The sequence below is a fragment of the Aquarana catesbeiana genome, linkage group LG05 (genome assembly GCF_042186555.1).
Source record: "Aquarana catesbeiana isolate 2022-GZ linkage group LG05, ASM4218655v1, whole genome shotgun sequence".
Taxonomy (NCBI): domain Eukaryota; kingdom Metazoa; phylum Chordata; class Amphibia; order Anura; family Ranidae; genus Aquarana; species Aquarana catesbeiana.
In genome coordinates, this window is record NC_133328.1 from 577,697,658 (window position 1) to 577,720,949 (window position 23,292).

The window sequence follows — 23,292 nt, forward strand, 5'->3', positions numbered from 1 at the left end:
GGTTGCTTGATCAGCTAACAAAAGATTTCCTTCACTTTGAAGAGATTTTCATTTTCTGGTTTGTCTACGGAACAGAAATGTAAAACAAATCTTCTCATTGGATCACAGACTCCAAAAAAAAAAAAAAAAAAAAAAAAAAACCTAATTCGTGTTTTAACCAGAAAGTTGGGGCTTTAGGTATGTGACATTTAGTTCTTGACAAATGTCTAATTTTGTTAAAAGTTGTGTTAAATAGATTGTTAACAGGGGCTTAATCCCCTGCTATGATATGATTAAAGTGTATAACTAGAAGAAATATGTTAATACACAATTCTATAATTGTTTCTGCCTGGATTTTTTCCCCCATCTTATGTAAATCATACAATTTGTTTCCTTCTCCAGGAGCGATAGCTGGCATAGTAGACCAGCCCATGCAGAACTTCCAGAGGACCTCTGAGGCTCAGGCATCAGCCGGACACAAAGCCAAAGGTGTTATCTCCGGTGTGGGGAAAGGGATTGTTGGTGTCTTTACCAAGCCGATTGGTGGAGCAGCCGAGCTGGTGTCACAGACAGGATATGGTAAGAAACTCAGATGTTGCTACATGGAAGACGCTGATCATTCAGTTGCAACCTAAAGATATTTTCTTTCACCTAATTTTTTCTTTTAAAAAGAACCAGTTATGATATAGCCCATACAGTAGCACAGGTACGTTTTAATATAATAATACACACTTATAGATTTGATAGACTCTTATGCCCTGTCCACACGGTCGGATTTTCCGACGGAAAAAGTGCGATCGGATTGTATTGTCGGATATTCCGATCGTGTGTGGGCTCCATCTGACTTTTTCCGTCAGAATTTCCGACACACAAAGTTTGAGAGCAGGCTATAAAATTTTCCGACAACAAAATCCGATCGGTTAAATTCCGATTGTGTGTACACAAATCCGACGCACAACGTGCCACGCATGCTCAGAATAAATTAAGAGACGAAAGCAATTGGCCACTGCCCCATTTAAAGTCCCGACGTACGTGTTTTACGTCACCGTGTTCAGAACGATCAGATTTTCTGACAACTTTGTGCGACCGTGTGTATGCAAGACAAGTTTGAGCCAACATCCGTCGGAAAAAATCCATGGATTTTGTTGTCGGAATGTCAATCAATGTCCGATCGTGTGTACAGGGCATTAGTCTATCTTACCCGATAGATCCGTCTATCTTAGTCTACTCTTACCCGATCACACGTTTCCATTTTCTTGAATTATTATACACACAGCTTCCTACTTACAATGCATTCCTATGTAACCCAATTACATCCATTTGCTATTTTAAAAAAATATAGGTCAGTGTAGCATTTCTGTGAATCAAAAAGTCCCATTGAACAAATAATTGTTGCATACAAATGCATTCCACAGCTTTGTACATGTTAATATATCTGCACTATGAAACTTCCCTATGTTGACAGTTTCTCTTACTTTATTATGATGAATCACCAAAAAAGTGTGTTTAAAATACAAAAATAGGCATACACTGATGCAGTAAATTATGCAACAAATATGTACAAGTGCGTAAGGGCCCATGTGATCCCTTTATCCATCATTTTATTGTTTTGGATTGACGTAGCTCTGGGATAACAGTGGTCTCTTCCAAGCTGTGATACAGTCACTGTCTTATTTTCCACCTGACGCCATCCTGATAACACACGCAGACTACCAGCACCAGCCCAGGGTGTGGATAATGGTTTCCCATACCAGAGCTTATCGCTCTTCTTTGTCCTACACTATATTACCAAAAGTATTGGGATGCCTGCCTTTACACGCACATGAGCTTTAGTGGCATCCCAGTCTTAGTCCGTAGGGCTCAATATTGAGTTGGCCCACCCTTTGCAACTATAACAGCTTCAACTCTTCTGGGAAGCCTGTCCACAAGGTTTAGGAGTGTGTCTATGGGAAGGTTTGACCATTCTTCCAGAAGCGCATTTGTGAGATCAAGTGCTGATGTTGGATGAGAGAGCCTGGCTCACAGTCTCTGCTCTGATTCATCCCAAAGGTGTTCTATTGGGTTGAGGTCAGGACTCCTCCATTCCAAACTCTCTCATCCATGTCTTTATGGACATTGCACTGCCATTCTGCCTTTCTGCAGGATGATCGGCTGGTGCCGGAAGATCATCGAGTCCACTATACCCGTTGTTCGGCTCCCGCTGTGTATAATCACAGTGGGAGCAAGCCAACGGCGGCGTGCATTCGTGCCCCCTACCTGGAAGTGCAGGATCACGTATATATACGTGATCCTGTGCACAGAAGCTGCCCTGTTGTCAACCACCCTGCTTTAGGGTGGTTGACAAGTTTTGATCGGTCCGTCAGTACATTGGTAATCTTTCCCACAATACTCTTCAGTTGTGGCAGGCATGAAGTCTACTCTGTTAAAACAAATCCTTATTTTATAGTAGTCAGCGCAGTAAACTGGCCTTGCTCCCATGACGCACTGTATGTGGGCGGAGTTACAGTGGGCTCAGAAAGGGGGTGTGGCTTGAACCAGTGAACAGTTAGGTCTGCACTTTTCCAGGCTTTTTGGAAGAACCATTCAGAAGATGAGGATATGAGAAACTTTCGGGGGTCACCAAACTACGGGTTGCTGTGCACTATGACACTCTTCATTTTGCCTTGAAATAAGTCCAGATGTCTTTACAAAAATAAACCAAATGACTATATCCATAGACTCTTACTGAATAGCTACATAAAATATACAGGTAATAAAATGTAATGGTAGATGGCATAAGGCAGTTATAATGGAACTAGGGTGTTGAAGATGGTGAATTTTGCGTCTTATCGGATTTCAGGCTGCTGCTTTAAATTGTACCTAATGTACATGAAATCCACGGTGAAATGTAACTTTTTCCCAGCTCTGTAATCTTTATGAACTGGGATGTATATTCAGCAGTGGAAAAATCTCCGTCCCATCTGAGCAGAACAGATTGTCGGTCTCTGGCGTTCCAGGGCATTCAAACCCCCCGTAAAAGCGTTTTATAGTATCGCTGAAGGTTTTACAATCCACTAATTCTCGGTCTAATGACCATGCCTCATTTATTAAACCTTTACAAGCTTTCAGAATGCGCACATGTTGCATCTTCCTCGCCTCTCCATTTTCCACATCGAGATCTGTTTAAATAGTTCTTACATTCGCCCTGTGCTTGCTGGCACTCGGAGCACCATCACCAAAACCGCACGTCTCGGGGGGGGCTCGTAAACCTATATGTATCAACGTTTAACAGCTGGATTAAGTAACTTCTCTATAAATTCTGTATCTAGGCAAACTGTTTGTTGTTCCAGTTTTACCATCCATGACACATATAGAGAAGAATTTTATTTTTAACAGAGGACGTTCGTTTTAGAATGGTTTCTGTCTTTTTTTTTTTTTCCCCTTTTCCTGTATAAATTGTATAAACGATGTGTGTGATACCATTCAGAGATGGAGAGCTCTCAAGAGTATAAGGTTTCCTCTAATTGCTAATATAAGTTGGCTTTCAAACAGTCATTTTTGGGATTTGAGCTAATGCAAGATCATGAGGGTTAAGTGCATCGCCATTGCATTTTAACAGGGAAGGAATTAGCTACACGCTGCAGGATCTGCTTCCAGACAAATGACATCATGTTAGGGATCTGTGCATCTAAGGCCCAAGCTCTGCACACAGATGGACTCCTACAGCAAGGCGAAGAGCAGTGTGTGTAACCAGAACTCACCTTTTTGTTTTCCAACATGATTGAGGTTTTGCCAAAGACAAGACAAGGAAAACATAATCTTTTAAGAAAGGCAAAAAAACCGTTGATTATATGTACCTAAGGAGACCCTGTCACCATGATTTGGGGGAATTTGTGAGACATTTCTGGAGGTGTGGATGTGGTCGGAAGCCTTGTGTCAAAAACCCTTCATTGTTCGTACCGATGGTTCAACAAATTCACGTAGTTCTTATTTGTGACACATTGTCTGTCACCATTGTTGCAGAGAATTGAAAAAGATGTACCGTCATATTAATGGAGGTGAAAAACAACCTCTTCCATATTGGAGTAAATTGTCACATGTATTGTGTCACAGCAAGAAATCTGTCTGGGACAATTCTGCAATAGATTCATTAATACCTTATCAACTCATACATAAATCTGGTGCAAGTTCTGCCTCTTTCCTTAGTACTGTGAGAAAGATTTCTCATCTCTTTTTATGAAATTCATAGTTCATATCTATATTTTTTAAGTAGAACTATAGGCAAAACTGTTTTTTCATTTTGGATAGAGCAAGAGAGGGTTATAACTAGAGATGCACCAATACCATTTTTTTTACCATGAATACAAGTACCAATACTTTTTTTTTTAGTACTCGCCGATACCCACTGAAACTGTTTTGTTTTAACTTCAGCTGTCAGCAATTGTACAAAGCATTGAAAAGTTACAACTGAAATAAATAGACTTTTTTTTAATTTAGCGCTTTTTCAATGTGAAATGTATAAATATATGTTGATATATATGTGTAAAAATATTCACTAACAAAGCAAACAAAAAAAAAGTTTTAATTGTTTATCGTTTATAAAATAGATGTGAACAAAAGAAAAAAAGCAGGAAAATAATAAGTAAATGGAGGAGAATAGGGAGTTAATTAAGGCTGATTAGAGTAAATTGATGGTTATTAAGGGGTTAAACACAGGAACATGTGTTCATCCCTTTGATCTTCAGATGAAGAAACAGAAATATGCAAAAAGAAATAATGTTTCTTTTTTATTTTAGTGTTTCAGGGTTGAGCAATGTTAGTAATAAACATTGCCGGCTGCTTGTTTTTTTTTTTTTTTTTTTTGACAGCTTCAATTACCGGACTTCTTTAACACTGGGAAGACCCACTGACAGCACAAAGAGCCGAGCCTGAAAGTATCAGTATCAGGTATAGGTGCATTTGCACGAGTACCGATACTTGTGCAAATACTCGGTATCATCACCGATACTAGTATCGGTGCAACCTTAGTTATAATAAACCCATGTCAATTTTTTTTTTTTTTTTGCCATCTGCATCCCATTGTGGAGATTTCCATTCACTTCCTGTCTCATAGCCAAACAGGAAGTGAGAGGAAATCCCTCCAAAGTGAGAGAATCCCTGGGTTGTCACCAGAACTTGTGTCCCCGATGGAAGATTTCCCCTCTATCACTTTTCTAGGGACAACCAAAAATGTAAGATTTTCTTTTACTTTCACTTTCAATGATAATGGTAAACAGAATAAATGGAGAGTGAATCTCTATAATTGGAGCACAGGCAGCAATGAAAACTGACAGGTGTTCAAATCTCTGCACTACATCAAAAACTTAAAAAATAAAATTTGCTGTTATACTTTAAGCTTTTAATTTTAAAACATTTGAATTTGTACCTATTACTGCTTCCTCTCTTCAGGCAATCCATTTAGGATTCACAGAATGAAGCCTGGTACATACAATGAGATCATTGGATGAATGATCGTCTATTTTCTTCTTTTTTTTTTTTTTGCATGCTAGTCTCATATTGAAAATGAAGAGGTTACTAAAGTACGAAAATTCTCATACGACACAATACATTACATCACTTCCGCATTTTTATTATTATATTTATTTTTATTTATCTGTTTTGTATTTTTGGATGAAAACTGTACGAAAAAAAAAAGTAGTGTTTGTCCCTTCGGATTATTTCAGATGAAAGCTGTGTAGTAACGTTCCGATTATTGTACGATCGCTTCAAAGGCGGTATTTTTTTGTACGATTTTCTGATCATGTGTACGGGGCTTTACAAACTATGTTGTAATGACAAGAATTCGACACTTCCGGGTGTGTCAGATCAAGCTGTTTTGTCTGCTGCCAGCCCCCTAGCCGTTACATCAATAGGCTTTGTGAGCAGATCCCAGCACTGCCTGGAGAGATGTCAATGGCAGCGCAGAGACTGATGTATGATAATGCAGGATTGTAATCCTGACCTGTGCATTGCTTATTGCTGCCGACATAGAAGAGTCACTCCGAATACAACCTCTGCACTGTCAGTATACATCCCATCAGGGAGGGAGGGTCATTAGATTTAGGGGCCGATAGTTCAGTGCTTTCTGTAAAACTGTCAGCATAATGTCAATGAGTAAAATAGGATAATGGAATGATCACTGCGTTCTGTCCTCATTTTGAATAGGCCAGAAATTATTTACAACCCAACTACAGCCAAAGCGTTATTTTATTTGGATAAAGCAGGAAAGAGTCTAGTGACAACTGTTCCTATAAGGACACCTTGGTATAGTGAGAATCTTGTCCTTTATTCACATAAAGTAGCAGGTATCACTGGCCAACGCTTTTGGACCTCGCAGGATACATTTTTCAAGGCAGATTGATGCACTCACATGAAACATGGAGCTTTGAGTGTCACTAAACCTACAACAGTAAAATCACTCTGTATATGCAGTAAAGCATGCTTGTTCTACTCGCTGGAGAACCAGATTGTGTAAAAAGGCTGTTTGATCCTGTCTTCTCTGATCCTCCCCTTCTTCAACAGTCCCCAATCCATCTGCTGATAGAACAGAGCCTTGGGGACACTCTGCACATGCTCAATTTGGTGTGTATTGCTAGAGAAATTTTTTTGGGGGAGGGTACATGTGATCAGCAATAGGCCAATCAGACAGAGGGTCAGGGGTCCTGCAGCCTCATAGGATAGTCAGAGGAGAATGAAAACTCCTCCGACAAGCTTTAACCAGACACTGATAGAAGTCACAAGACTGCTATATACTGCTGATAAGAAAGGGTATTTAGCCGTTTATATTTCTAAAATAATTGCATTTCCATGTTCTGTGTACTGTGGGAGAGCAGATATAGTGAATGCAGGCTCCTGGGTTTAGTAACACTTTAAATAGTACTAACAACTCATCAGAAACAGACACATGTACAAAGCTGTGATGAAGGAATGACCTCATAGCCCCTATGCAACAGTACTGTCTTTACTCATTCTGATTGGTTACTACTGTGTACTGCGCAGTACTGTTGCTCTCTGACGTGTGTACAAACTGCATTAATCAGTCTGTTGGTTTCTCTTACAGGAATACTACATGGCGCTGGTCTTTCCCAGCTTCCCAAACAAAGATATGTAGCCGATGACCTGCAATCACACCAAGCAGCCAACAGTCATTTGAAATATGTCTGGTAATGTAATTTACTGTGTATAATCTTGTACCCATTACTACACTTCGCACACCAAGTGAATGCGCCTTTCCCACCTCCGCTGCCTTGTTTTTGCATCATGAAATCCCCCTGCTTGCCATACACTATATAGTCTCTTGTATGCTTGTGTCCTTGGATTCCTGCAGATTGTTCTATGACAATGTAAATGCCTTGAATTCTTCACGTCCATATTGGTGGTCAGTGCACGGTGTTCTGACACTTATCATATACTGGGAGATCTGATTATTGGGAAACTGTTAGATTTCTCCTGCCATGTATGTCCACTACAATGGTACATGATCACCAGTATACGGCACAGACACAGCTCTACTGTATCATAGACTGACCTGTATGAACAGCTAAAACCTGCACAATCAGCATTACATGCCATAATTGTGTTATAATATGTATGTCAAGCCAAAAAAAAAAGTTTGTTAACAACAGTTTTATCCAGGCAGGAAGTTGCTGAAAGCTGAAACAGTTTTTTGCTTGACATACACTTTGTGCAAAGAGCTGACAATTTACATGTTCTTAGGCGGAGTCTTGCATGACTCAAGCACATCATTGTAATCCATAATTAGGTGTAAAATCACAATAATAAAAGATGAACTCCAAGCACACACCTAAATACAAAGGTAAAGTGCATAGAAAAAACCTGTTTTATCTTCCAAAGAATTGTATTTAAAAAGTCAGTCTACTCAAATGGGACATTTAAAGCAGGCCATAGATGGTGCGAAATTTACACAATCCCCCCTTCAACACAGTCAGTATTGTCAGGGGCATTCCTCCTGCCAAGTCATTGTATTCTCCTGGAGGGGGAGGGAGGGGCCATCTCCACCAGGAGAAGACCGTGGTTATTGCAGGTAGCTATAGCACCCGCTAGCAATAATCGCAAGTAAAATTCAACAGACTGGTTGTACCCAAGTTGATCGATTGATTAACTTGGTATATTCAGCCTGCTCATACATGATTCTAATCTCAGCTGGTTCCTGCTGCACCAGCAGAGATTCGAACCATCTATGGCTGGCCTAAGTCATCCCCCAGCTTTATATATGTCTTATATACTCCAACAGTGGGACCTTCCTGACATACAGTAGTTCCCAAGTCTGTTTCTGTCCACCTTTGTGTGTTTCAACTCCTCCTGTTACATTCTCCATATTATAAAATACATAATAGGAACCCCTCAAAATGGGCACAGTGGGTGTGTGTGTGCCCAGGAAGCAGAGCAGCAATCTCACCTGTAGTCTACCTGAGCGATAAATAAACCCGTCAGATGGTTTCACTTTTTCCATCATCCACCCAAAATTGACATTCGTTTTAGAGTTAGTTTTGAGTGGACTACGTTTATATGAATGAATGAAAGATTTAAACTCTTAACCAGAAAATTTACAAGGAGCAGAGAACCAGTGGAAACCAATGCGATGTCTGTGCTTCTAGGCATTTTTAAATCTAGAAGCCCAGCAAGCGCCACACCAACTTTCAGAAAGTCTAATAGTTTCCAAGGTGCAACATGTGTCAGGGGTTGGATGAAAGGATATCCTGAATATCTTGTTAATTGTATTGATTAATTGATTTATCCACCTCATCGGTTTATAGACATAACGTATAATAAAATATATTGTATAAAAAATTCTCTAACTATAGTTGGTCTTCTGGCCTTCCACACAAACCAACATCATGATACTATTTCATTTTATTTATTATGTGGACATGTTTTAATACTTTTTTTTAGATGTATTCAAATGTAATCATACAGTAGTTGTGTATTTATATGTCAAAATGTATACAGATTATTATGAGCATAATGGGGAATTCATAAAGAGTGTCTGACACTTTTTGGAATCCTATCGTGCCTCCGCCCAGTCCATGCTCAGTGCAGCTGTCACACAGACAGGAAGTGGCCAAGGAATTTTTTATCTGGTTTGAGTGGAGGATGAGGGGGAAGCTGATGGAATAGTTTACCAATCAGGTCTGCTCCCCTTGTGATTGACAGCAGGCAGTAGGCTGATTTCATAGTGAATAGACAGCCTGGTCTTGGCTATAGAATCCGTCTGCTGTCGATCACAAGGAGAGAGTGGACCTGATGGGGGACTTCCATCACATCAGGCTTCACCCACATTCAGCATCACTGGTTGCTGGGAACATGTTGACTGTGAAGTCCAAGAGTGCAACCAGTGAGAGATGGGGAGGGCGTAGTGAAGGCAAAAATGCTGATTTTCTATATAGTAATGTACAGAGAGAGGCACTCTAAAACCAACTCTAAGTTGGTGACAATTACCTATGGTTTAATTATCCACAAACTGGAGGTATTTATTTTTAAATTTGGTGCATTATAAAAGTGTTGCTATTAAGAACTACCTGAATCTGTCACATTTCTTAAACTGACAGTAGGGCTTTTCTTCATCTAGCACAGGACTTTTTGAAGGGCCATGCTGCCATGAAAGTGGAGTAAATGCTTTATTGAATTATACCCACCCCTCCCAGTATATAGCCAAACACTTACATCTTAACCCTTCAAACATGTTGGCTGTTGCATCTTGTGTCATCTTGATTAAGGACTGATCCATTTGAACTTTTGGGTGGTGGTCACTTTGTGCTCCTAGATGTTTTGGATTCTTCTGAGGCCCCCTGGCATGTGCGAGCCGCCTTCGCAGGAGCACTGTGCCTCATAAATCAAGTTATTTTTACCTGATAATAGATTATAAACCACCAAAAATCCTATGCCTTATACCCATTCCCATTAAGTTTCCAGAATCAGACAGGTTTAATTTCTGTGAGAAGTGACATTTGCATATTATTCTATTCCTTATTGAATAAACTTGGTAATGGATTGGTGCTAAGAGTTGTCTCATTCTGCCCTACAGGAAAATGCTGCAGTCTTTGGGTCGGCCGGAGCTTCACATGGCGCTGGATGTCATCATTGTCAGCGGCTCTGGACAGGAGTATGCTGGCTGCCTGCTGCTGACTTCAGAAGTTCTGTTTGTGGTCAGTATCAGTGAGGACACCCAGCAGCAGGCCTTCCCCATCACTGAAATAGACTGTATAGAGGAACGTGGCTCCGAGAACTCCCTCCTAGTGCAGCTCAAACAGCAGCCTGTTACCAGTGACACAGAGGTAAGTGACAACCTTAGTACCCTACAGGCAATGGTGACCAATACACAGGTACAAGCTACAGTGTGGTTACTCCATAAGAAGTTTTTATAAAATTAGTGATTCACAATCTTTAACGAGTAAAAGTGCAAAGCAAATCACACTTGACAGTTTGTATCGTTCACCCATATTATATATTTATATGGCAAATGTTCCCAAGGTCTGGATGGCCTATTGAAGAATGTGAAGGCAAAGGTACAGCAAATGGGGCTCAATCTGCTGTGCCTGTGAGCTGGAGAATTAAGCAATCTGGCAAATGTTATGATTATTCACCTCTTAATAAGCACAGTATGCCCAACTGTAGCCTAACTTCAGCAATTACTTATTTTGTGCCAGTATTGACCCTTTTATACCCAGTTCAGAATGTGCAATAAAATTTATCTTTTCACCATCTCAGTGCTATGGGCACATCTCTGATCATGTAAACAGGATCACTAGTGACTGACAACTGTTTTTACTTGCCATGAACTTTGCAGCTGCACACTGCTGTCTTCCTATGCTCACATCTAAACTCAGTATAGTCAAGTGTAAAGAGCCATTACCTGACCCCTCAGCCACATATTACTTCCAGGTCAGCGTATGCCTTTTCATAGAGACTTACCTGAAAATATTATAATCACCATTATACCAGCATAACGGCCATGCCAGATGAGCAGTCTTAACGCTGGCAACAATTCAACAGTAACATAATTGCTAACAAACTACTTACCTATTCCTTGGGATTTGTTCCTTTGCTAGCTGGACCAATGAGATGACGCTCACTTTCTGCTACATTCCTAGCGAGTGCAATTTTTCAGTGCTCTAGGCCAGCAAGGGAACAATTCCATTAGTAGTTTCCTTGCAAGAGTGATTCTGCCAATCTCACCAGTTTTATTGGACATGGTGCTAAGGCTGGCCATAGATGCTTTATTTTTTTAATTTTTTGATCTGCCATAGAGGGATCAAAAATTTGGCCAATACCTGCTGAACCAGCTGAATTTCGATCCATCTATGGACAGCTTTCTGGTTGGATGAAGGTTGCTTTTAGCCTTGTTTCAATTAGGCACCTGATGAAGTCCATTTGGGAACCTGGTATGTTGGCCGCTGCCACTGGGAACCTGGTATGTTGGCCGCTGCCACTGGGAACCTGGTATGTTGGCCGCTGCCACTGGGAACCTGGTATGTTGGCCGCTGCCACTGGGAACCTGGTATGTTAGGCGCTGCCACTGGGAACCTGGTATGTTAGGCGCTGCCACTGGGAACCTGGTATGTTAGGCGCTGCCACTGGGAACCTGGTATGTTAGGCGCTGCCACTGGGAACCTGGTATGTTAGGCGCTGCCACTGGGAACCTGGTATGTTAGGCGCTGCCACTGGGAACCTGGTATGTTAGGCGCTGCCACTGGGAACCTGGTATGTTAGGCGCTGCCACTGGGAACCTGGTATGTTGGCCGCTTCCACTGGGAACCTGGTATGTTGGCCGCTTCCACTGGGAACCTGGTATGTTGGCCGCTTCCACTGGGAACCTGGTATGTTGGCCGCTTCCACTGGGAACCTGGTATGTTGGCTGCTTCCACTGGGAACCTGGTATGTTAGGCGCTGCCACTGCTTACATGTCTATTGAAGGTGCAAGCTTCACTGGAGCATTACCCTTTAAAGGTCCTATATTTCTGTCAAGTAAGTTCTATGTGAAGCTTGTCTTGATTCTGCATTAATACAGAAAGCTGGATTCATGTTGTGTATGATGTGATAACTGAAAGGGTTTTATTTTGCACCTTTTCCAGCCTGATGGCACCAGAGAGCGTCTATCTGAACAGCAGTACAGCCGGCTTGTGGACTACGTTGTGAAGAGTTCCCCTCATCTGATCCCCAGCCACTCCTCCCTACAGCTCGCTGCCCAGGTGGTGGCCGCCGACCCACCTCCATCCAACACAAAGACTTACCAGTTTCTGGTGGAGGCTCCATTCGCCAGAGTATTTATTAGCAAATTTAAAATGGTGAAAAATAAGGCACTGCACAGGGGATTTTACTGATGGCTTGTTTTGGAGATAAACTGTAAAAGAAAACAGGTGCCCATTCCAGGAAAACACAGCCAGTACGATAGGGAAGGAGTCCTTAACACGGGCTTCATGCATCTATTGCCATTGCTGGCATGTGGTGCAAGTAAGTGAATAATATGAAAGCTGAGAAGTTCTACCAGAGATGTCACTTGGACTATCCTGTCTTGTTTCGTCATATGAGGTTTACATTAGAAAATATATATTCTTTATATCTAAAGAGTTTTCAGTCACCAGAGCTCACACATCATTGGTTCATGTCCAGGCCAGAGTAAGTCAAGTCACTGAGACCATTTCAGCCGGTCCGGTACCAGTTGCCAACCATTTTGTTCCTATTCTACATTCTGTTCGAATTTAGGATTTTTACACCAACTCCATTAAGCACAGCATATACCTAATGTGGTCACATTACATAAATAATTATTTTTGGGAAACAAAATACAACCTTTTAGTTTAGAGAAAGTTGTCCACATAACTTCCAGGTACATGCACAAGAGTTTAATTTTTTGTTTCTGTCTGTGGCCACTCTTTTTCCTACTCAATGTGTCCCAATGTAAAAGTGTATTTTTACACAGTAAACCATTTTAAAAATACAGAATGTACAGCTATAAAATTAGATTGGAGTAAAACATTTGGTGTCAGTTTCCTTTTGAAATGGCTGAATGCTGACTGGAAGAACATCACTTTTAAAATATTTGTTGTCTTTTCAATTAATAAAGTTTATTTTAGTCCAGTTTTTCCTCTGATTTGAACCTTTGTAGCTAATGAAGTAATTATATGTCAGAGAGTAATATAGCAGAGGACGTATGTTTGTTGTATATGAATCCAATTTTGCACACTAGCAATCTTTCCTCAGGATCTTTCCACACCCTATTTGTACATTGAAAGTGGAAACGGACAGATTGAAATTCAGCTGAACCGTCTGAATGTCGATCTATGGGCAGGCTGGTTGTACTGCAAAATCTATTGATCGACTGCAGTATACCAAGCCTGTTTGGGGTTCTTTGATTACTGCCGCCGGCAGCAGTAGTAATTGTATTCAGATATAGCACCGTGGAAGGGATTCCCCCATCAACACATTGATTTTCTTTCCGTCAACCTGTGGTAGAGGGGGAAAAAAAATTGTGCAAGTGCTACACTTTTCTAGGGCTGGCCATTCATTAAGCAGAGATTATTGATCATCATGCAGTAACAGGCAAAGCTGAGTGTCGGTGAAGGGACTTCTGTTGGTAGTTTTGGATTGTAAATATCCTCCCTCCTTGCAGCCAAGCTTTGCATGCACAAGGGTCCATTACTGCCAAGAGATCAGTGATCTCCATGACAGCCATGCACTTGTGTGGACTTGCAGCATATAAAATGTAACATGGTAAAAGTTGCTGTCCTAAACTGCACTCCAGTTAAATCAACCCGTTTGTCAAAAAAATTACAGACTAGCATATTAAACAGCTATGGACAACTGTGGATGTTGGCAAAGTCTGGTGCAGCTCTGCTAACTTCAGCTTGTTCATTTAAGCTTTGACAAAGAAACCTGGAAGCTGATTTCTGTGCAGAGCTGCACCAGACTTTGCACTCTCTAGTTTTAATAAATCAACCCCAATGTTCTAGTGAAAACTTTCCCTATCTTTTGTTACCTAAAATCCTTCCTAAAGCACAACCTTGTTAAATTAAATTTATATATACACACAGAAAATACCTATAGACAAATACATACATATAGTATATAAAGTCAGACTGTTTTCTTCCAATACTAAAAATGGCCGCTCTGCTGGCAGATATGCTAAGCCATGGCAGACTTCGTTTCTTAGTATCTGGAAGATTTCACTGCCACGGTCTGAGACACTTAAAAGACATCTTTTTATCAAAACCCTGCTTTTAGACAGGTTTATTTGGTTGTCTGCGAGCTGGTCAGTAAGTAGGCTTGTTTTTTTTCCCTTGGCCCTGTTTATACCTTATTTAGCCTTCCAATGCTGCTTACTGCAATGGCCAGCTATAGATGGGGGCAGTGGCGTCTTTTTTGTATCAATGTCGTGTATATTGGTCAAGCAATGCACTGACACCTTCACAGCCATTGAGCTACATGCTGTGTGCTGCTGTACCTTTAAGAAGGGGTGGGCTCCCTTTCAGTCCACCTGCCCTCACCTATCCATCAGAATGCATGTGCCTCCACTGTGGGGACACTTAGAAGTTAGTGTTAGGTATACAGATATCAGGGTGCCGTGGCGAAGCTCTGTGGCTTACGCATACATTTGCAAATGCGTGCAGACTAAACTGCTGCTTTTAACGCATACTTTTAGACAGGTTTAATTGGTTGTCTGTGAGCTGGTCCGTAAGTAAGCTTGTTTTTTTTTTTCCTTGGATTTATCCTTGGCCCTGTTTACATCTTTTTATTGACCCTGTTTATATAAATATTTTGTTGTTTTTTTGGATTGGGGGGAAAGAGTACGATGAAGCCAATCTTTTTCAGTCTACAATTTCTAGCATACAGAATGGTTGCCTTCAGTGTACAGATGGTGGATATTCCACATGCCAAACATCTAGCAGATTTCACTCCAGATGTAATTTATTGCTTCCTATGCTTAATGAATACAGAATACAAGTTGCTTGTTCAAGACTTGGTGACATGCTGTAATCCTAATAGCACCATTAAATGATTAAAACATTTGTTTATGAATTTAAACACATTTACATTTTCAACTTTTATACAAAACAATAAGGGGGGTCTGTCATATTTCTCCTACCACTCTCAGCCACGACTGCCATCATTTGACTCTTGGGTTTCTGCTAGTTCCAGGTAGGACACATCACAGAACTGTCCCTGGAGATGATGGTTGAGCTTCTACATGGGCTTACTGGATAGGAACTTCAACTTAAACAGATGTATTTTTAGGATGTGAACGGGGGCCTAAAATATTTTTAACTGAAGTTAAACTGAATCTCCATCTCTAGCATGGGAATAAATTGCTGTCACGTTTTTCTGGCTGTCCCAGTTGGGGAGGTTACCCCTTATTTCTCCGACCACTGGCCCAATACAATCTAAGATTCTTTAGGGAGTGGGGTGGGTGGGTTGGGGAATTGCCCAAAATCCTGACTCAAGTTCTGAACTTTCCCTAACCTTTACAAAACCCAAACAATTCGCTGGAGGCCCATGTTAGGGTACAGTGCTGCATATCTTTTACCAGAAGGTAGTCACATATCTTGTCACAAATTTTATTTATCCACCAGTAAAGGGTTTCTTCCCAACAGTAGTCTACAAACTATAGCCCTTGGGTTGGATTTGGCTCTTTGCTGTCATCTGGCCCTTGGGGCACTATTCTTCCCTCTAACAATGGGGTATGAATCCTGCTACGGAAACCAATACAGGGACACTATTCCTTCAACTAACACTGCTGATGGGGCACTATTCCTCCCACCGCAAATGGGGCACTAGATCGGGCATAGTTTAGTCTCACTGACACCAGGACATTTTCTGCTCCCAGTGGCCACTGTTCGACCCCCCTAAAGTCAGAAGAACAGTAAACTGGCCCTTTGGTTAGACAGTTGAGACCCCTGCGCTATAGAATTCACAATTAATATGCCTGCTTAATCAGTCCTCACCACAATTTGTCTCTGTACAGCGGTATACGTTAGACCCCTTTCACACTGGGCCGCCCTGGTTGTCAGCGGTAAAGCCGTGCTATTTTTAGCTGCGCTATTCGGCTGCTAGCGGGGTGGTTTTAACCCCCGCTAGTGGCTGAAAAAGGGGTTAAATACACACGCAAAACACCGCTGAAGCAGCACTTTGCCGGTGGTATGACCACTGCAAAGAAGCCGCTGGCAGGACTTTTTGTGACACCCTGCCAGCGCAGCGCCCCAGTGTGAAAGCACTCGGGCTTTCACACTGGGTTTCCAGCTGAGGCTTTTTTCAGGCACTATTTTTAGCACTGTAGCGCTTGAAAAACGCCTCCAGTGTGAAAGGGGTCATGTTTACCTGCACAAAGGTGCACTGGCGTTTCATGCATCCCCATTCATGTCAACTGGAACAGTTTGCTAGCTGTGTAGATACACAACCCTGAATGCACACGATCTGATTTCAGAGCCATGCACCCGCACGGATGTCAGATTAGGAGCAGTGGGTGTGTCCATGTGGCTTCGGTGACCCAATTGACAAAACTGGTACTGCCTGCATGACGGGTGCCTGAAACACCTGTGCATCCCTATGTGGGCAAACACGGCCGTCACACGGGTGTACACTGTATTAGGACCATGTGAACGAGGCCAAACTAATCACTGTCTGCTATACAGCAGAGCACTGAGTTGGCACATGACTGGGGGGGGGGGGGGGGGGGTTATGGATTATCTTACCTATACAAGGCCTCTGGGACCAGGCAGGAGGGTTTATTGTCATCTCTGGACTCCACATTCTGCATTTGTGAATCTATCTAGGTTATTTCATTTTTGACCAAAAAAAATTGTGTTACTATAATTGGTATACAGCATTGAAATTTATCACTTTGCAGGCCCCCCCACACCCAATGTAATGTGTTGAACTGACTATTAGGAGCAGTTGTGCTCATGTCCATGCATTCTGTTTGGGAAATGTAGCAACGATCGTGACATTTTGTGAGCAATCCGGATAGGAAATATAGGTCAGGTCTCTACCCATCGTCTTTAGATTATGACTACATCTGTTTTGGGTTTGAGAAAGTGTTCTGTGCATACCTGCTGCTATAACAATGTTGACTTTCATTGATATATAGATATTGTAACTATATTTGATTAAAATAAAGTTTAAAAAAAAAAAAATCTTGTGTTTTGAAATTCTTTAGTGCTGTGAGATATAATGTTAATAGATCATCTGCTATAAGGACATAAAGCACTGAATAATGCTAACAAAGTGAAGATAGAAAAAATATATTTTATACGAATTGATGTCCCAGTGTAGCCATCTCATATCAGCTACTCCCACCACACATTTGTATTGCTGGTCAGAAATGACATCTCTGCACAGGTTTCTTTTGCGTATAGGAGAATGTAAGGCTGCCATTGTTGGCCCCCTCCTGAACAATGCAAGTTTCCTGGCTTCTTTAAATCAGCACAGCCTTGGAACAAACATGCAGCAAAAAAGGGAATTAATTACCTTTATACTTGGGTCAATGATGCAAACTTTCACCAAGACAGCAGCATCCGCAGAAAATCCTTTTTTTTTTTTTTTTTTTTTTTTTTTTAGTAGGTCAGCTAGCCATGTTTCTCATTACCTGTTTGTGTTACTTTTTCCCCTCACTGTAGAACAGTTTACAATTATTTGACCCCCTGCTGATTTTGTTTGTCCACTAAACAAAGAAATGATCAGTCTATAATTTTAATGGTAGGTTTAGTTTAACAGTGAGTCAGAATAACAGCAAAAATCCCAGAAAAACACATTTAAAAAAAGTTATAAATCGATTTGCACTTTGAGTGAAGTATTTGATCCCCTATCAATCAGCAAGATTTCTGGTTCCCAGGTGTTTTTTATACAGGTAACAAGCTGAGATTAGGAGCACTTTCTTGAAGAGTGCTCCTAATCTCAGCTTGTTACATGTATAGAAGACACTTGTCCACAGAAGCAATCACATTCCAATCTCTCCATATAGACCAAAGACCTGTCCAAGGATGTCAGGGACAAGATTGTAGACCTACACAAGGCACCTTGGTGACAACAGTTGGTGCGATTATTCACAAATGGAAGAAACATAAAATAAACTGTCAATCTCCCTCAGTCTGGGGCTCCATGCAAGATCTCACCTCGTGGCGTTTCAATGACCATGAGAACGGTGAGGAATCAGCCCAGAACTACACGAGAGAATCTTGTCAATGATCTTAAGGCAGCTGGGACCATAGTCACCAAGAAAACAATTAGTAACACACTACACTGTAAAGGATTGAAATTCTGCAGCGCCCTCAAGGTCCCCCTACTCAGAAAAGCACATGTACAGGCCCGTCTGAAGTTCACTAATGAACACCTGAATGATCCAAAGGAGAACTGGGTGAAAGTAGTGTGGTCAGATGAGATCACAATCGAACTCTTTGGCATCATTTTAACTCGCGATGTTTGGAGGGGGAATGTTGCCTTTGACCCCAAGAACACCATCAAACGTGGCGGTGGAAACATTATACTTTGGGGGTGTTATTCTGCTGAGGGAACAGGACAACTTTACCGCATCAAAGAGACGATGGACGGGACCATGTACCATCAAATTTTGAATGAGAACCTCCTTCCCTCAGCCAGGGCATTAAAAATGGGTTGTGGATGGGTATTCCAGCATGACAATGACCCAAAACACATGGCAACAAAGGAGTGGCTCAAGAAGAAGCACATTAAGGTCCTGGGGTGGCCTAGCCAGTCTCCAGTCCTTAATCCCATAGAAAATATGTGGAGGGAGCTGAAGATTCAAGTTGCCAAACATCAGCCTTGAAACCTTAATGACTTGGAGAGGATCTGCAAAGAGGAGTGGGACAAAATCCCTCCTGAGATTTGTGCAAACCTGATGACCAACTACAAGAAACGTCTGACCTCTGATTGCCAACAAGGGTTTTGCCACTAAGTACCAAGTCATGTTTAGTACTTTAGAAGGGATCAAATACTTATTTCACTCATTAAAATGCAAATCAATTTATAACCTTTTTGAAATGTGTGGGGGTACATTTGACAGCTAGTGGGGGGCCAGTCCATTGATAACATGTTACACCCTGAATATGGGTGTAACATGTTATGAAAGGTGAACTTATCCTTTAAAAAGGTTAGAAGCTGATCTTTGAAGGGGAATTAAACCCAAAAGCACACATTTATTTTGCAACTTACCAAAATATTCAATGTTATGGCTGCATTAGTTTTCTTAAGGCTTTCCTTCCTTCATTTTTACCTCAGGATCTTGCCAGCAACATAAAAGAAAAATGGGCACAAGAGAGCCACATAGTGCAGTGATGCCTTTTATTAACACAGTTACGTTTATGCACTCAGTGTCAGAATGGAGGGCAGACGTACGCTCTGTCTGCTGTAGCTAGATGGCATTACAGCTGTAAAGTACATGCAGCCTCTGTCAGGATACAGTAAGTAGAATTTATTGATTTCTGGTTAGACATCTAGACCCTGTATAGTCCTAGGATATTTAAATATTTACTCTCCCCTCCCACTCTGCTTATATTTATATGATTTAAAATTTCTCTCAGCTTGGTTTTCGTTGCTTTTAGTTTTAAGGATCTGCAGTGAATGCATTATAATAGATTAGTATAGAATACAGGTGTATGTACATATTGCACTTCCATTTTTACACATATATCATCCAGTGAGACAAACATGAGCCCAAAAACATCATCTCCATCTAAACCACTCCAGTGCGTTTTAATAAAAATATAGAAAAAGCAACAAAATAAATAATATGGTTACAAAACTGGAGTAGAACTTGTCATGGAGTTCCTAATACAATAAAAGTACTGATCAACATAAGCAAAAAGGGCTGCAAGTGGTTCAGTAGAAGAGGATGAAAAATGCTAGTCTCTGGGTGGTTCAACGGGTTCATTTAGCAGTGTTAAGTACGGGGCTTGTGGAATGGAAACTCCAGCCAGCAGATAGCATATACCTTATTCCAAAAGCCCTGTAAACTTGGACATTCCCACCACAGACACACACGCTGCATTCTTGCATATGACAACCCTGGAAACAGAATGAAGATGCTCTTGGAGGACCTCTGGAAATGAGAGTGCCATGTTTCCAAGTCCTTCTCCGAGTTCAAATTGGTAAGAACAGAACTTTAGTCTATAGCCTTTACCTGCCCAGATATACTTGATTGAAACTTGCATAAGGCCCCCATTTACACTGCTACAACCTAAAAAGTTGTAAGATTTTGCCCCAAATTCAGGGATTGTCTGTGTAAACTTGAGGTCTATGGACCTCAACTCGCATAAAAGTCAAACCAAAGTAGTGCAGGGACTACTTTGAAGTCACACAGTTATGAATGGTTATCATGGAGTACGAAGCGTGAGAGGGGCCTAAATTGAAGCAATTTATCACAATGGGTAACAAATGGAAATACAGGAGGGTCATTTTAATAGAATTTATCTAGAACATGTCATACCTCCTACCGTTGCAAATCTTCCAAAATATATTTTGTGTAATTAGAGGGGTACAGACAATTAATCAAAGCTGTTGTTGGGTGGATACCAAGGTTGTTCTCCCTCCAACTAAAAAGGAAGGAAGCCTGTAGATGAGTCCAAATTGAGGATGACAAGGAGATGTTTAAGCCCCGTACACACGGGCCGAATAGCAGCCGGCCGGGCATGCTGGAAAACCAGCAGCCGACCGACTCCTGATCAGCGCTCTCAGCCAATGGCTGTTCTAATGGGGGCATCCCATCAGAACACAACAGCTCAGCGGGGGAGATCGCTGCACTAACGTCAGATTTTTAGTGCAGCAGTTCTGACCGGCTGCCGCTGGGTTGAATGAGAAAAGAAAAACCTCAGTGTGTACCAGGCTTTAAAGCTTACTGATTTGTTGGATTAACCCCAAGGCCCGAGATAGTCAACTACATAACATTTGGAAGTGACACTACCAGCAACATGAAAAATAATTTGCAAAAAGTGCACATTTGTAGATCCTGGGTCCACAAGAAACACAACCACCCCGTGTGTTTTTCATATTCCTTATGGCACAAGCTATATATAAACCATTCTCCATGAGAAGGAGAACTTGATATAAGAATAGGACTTCCCTAACTTTCTTTTATGAATCCGTTTCACCTCTTGTTCACATATAAATTTTTTTTTTTTCCTTGGTTTCTCTTGCATTAGAGCATTTTTAACAAAGCTGTATGTTTTCCCTCTATGTATTCAGTGTATACTTTGAAACATGTTATAACTAATCCTACTAACAAGCCCCCCCCCCCCCCGCACTGTAACCCACTAAAGGTAATCTATTAATTTGCATGAAAAGAAAAATGGTTCTTTATGCTAGTTGCACTATGTATAGGTGATCACCAATTTGTTACTCTTTTTATACATAATTAAAACTAAACCTTACTTATATATTATACCTTAAAAGCAGGTCATGAAAAAGATCTGTCAAAATTATTCATCATGCGAGTCACACTATATATGGGTACTGGTTGGTATGGATAGGTGACAGTGTCAAGGAAAAAGCACCACCATCCCTGAGTAGCATATATTGTCAGAGAGGTAATTTAGTGGGATTTTTGTGGGCGCCAGGCAAGTAAGTTTAGACGAACATCAAGATAAAAAAGTATAAGTGACATTTTATTGAACATAGACAGTTGAAAAAAATTATGCTGGCTATGCATAATATAGAACCAACAGCGGTACATATCAACAAAGAATGAAGGGCCCACCCAAGCCAACTCTGTCCAGTACAGCGCAATGACCGCTCTCCTACATCTGGTTTCATTTTCACAGCAGGTAACTATCAATAGTTGGCAGTTGAACAATTTAGCTTTGGACAGTCGCTAACATCTTTCCCTTCCCTCAAATATACATTTTTGGCTAATACTTTGATGGCTTCTAATTGTATTTTATTTCATGCAGTGATAAATTCAGTTTGGTCCCTCAACACATATCCCCTGAGGAAGCCCCAACGGGCAGAACATGTCGGGACTATAGTGCTGAGTGGCCCTTCATTCTTTATGCTGATATGTACCACTGTTGGTTCTATATTATGCATAGCCAGCATAATTTTTTAAACTTTGTCCATGTTCAATAAAATGTAATTTATACTTTTTATCTTGATGTTAGTCTAAACTTACTTGCCTGGCGCCCACAAAATCCCACTCAATTACCTCTCTACCATATATACTATATATGTGTAGTTACCAACATGGTCTTTTTTTTCCTCAAAATTTGTATTTAAAAAAAAATAAATAAATAAAAAGTTACTCATTTTTGTTATATAAAAACTTGAAAATTTCAGTTGCCGATGTTGCATACTAAAAATTCAGCAGTTATGAGGTCGTAAATTGTTCATCTCTCGGGCTCTCGATTTATCCTTGGAGAAGTTGTCGAGTTTCTATCCGCCTTTCTCCAAAATGCATTCCCATGACCCTTTGCGGCTTGTCACTGCCTTTAGCGGAGTTTCCATCTGCATAGCAATGCTTACAGTGGCACTCCTAGCAGTCTACTTCCTGTACCCCGATGGTGGCTGCACAGATTTCACACGTGTAATTGCCATCTAGTTGGAGGACATCACTTACACATGCCCTCTATTCTGACACTTGGAGGTGCTGAAACATGAGCACATTTTATATGCGTTACAATAAAATGCAGCACTGCACCATTTAGCTCTCTTGCATCCTTTTTGCTCTTTTAGGTTTCAGATTCACCCTGAATCCCCAGCCCAGTTTTATCCTTGGTTCACACTTATGCATTTTTAAGTGCATTTTGAAGAAACACCCTACAGTCCATTTAACATGGTTCCCTCTGCATCTGTTCACATCTGTGCGTTTTGAGGCAGGGTGCTTTTTGGAAAGGGTCAGGGACCTTTTTCTTCCCACAACAGATTGCATTTTGCATGTTAATAGACTTCAACAGACGCTCAATAAAAAAGGCAAGTGTTGCATTTTTTTTTTTTTATGCATTTTTTGGCTACTAGGAAAGTATGACAGTTTTGTTCATGGACTGCGACTTTGACGCTACTTGAGTGCCAGTGTAAACTTGCATCACCATAGTGCAAGAATCTTTTCTGCCCAAAGTTGCAAATTAGGGTTAGTGTTATTTTTAGCCCTAGCATGCGACTTTGGACACAAAGGTTCCTGCACCACTTTGATGTGACTATACACTCTCTGGCACTCAAGTAGCATTAAAGTCGCAGTCCATGAATAGAACTCTCATACTTTCCTATTAGATGAAAAGCTTAGATGAAGCCCTGATCTAGCTATTACACACTTTTGTTTACATTTTTCTCCTCTAGCAC

The 23,292-nt window shown here is 41.0% G+C and overlaps 1 protein-coding gene across 1 annotated transcript in view; it reads left to right on the forward strand.

The window, feature by feature from the left end:
• VPS13B (vacuolar protein sorting 13 homolog B) overlaps positions 1–17,144 on the forward strand; it is a 1,301,055-nt gene extending 1,283,911 nt beyond the window's left edge. Inside the window, exons 49-52 of the mRNA XM_073632833.1 lie at positions 382–558; positions 7,058–7,160; positions 10,043–10,292; positions 12,090–17,144. Of these exons, the coding sequence (XP_073488934.1) occupies positions 382–558; positions 7,058–7,160; positions 10,043–10,292; positions 12,090–12,338 (779 nt within the window). The 3' untranslated portion in view covers positions 12,339–17,144. The remainder of the gene's footprint in view (positions 1–381; positions 559–7,057; positions 7,161–10,042; positions 10,293–12,089) is intronic.
• The last annotated feature ends 6,148 nt before the right edge of the window (positions 17,145–23,292 follow it).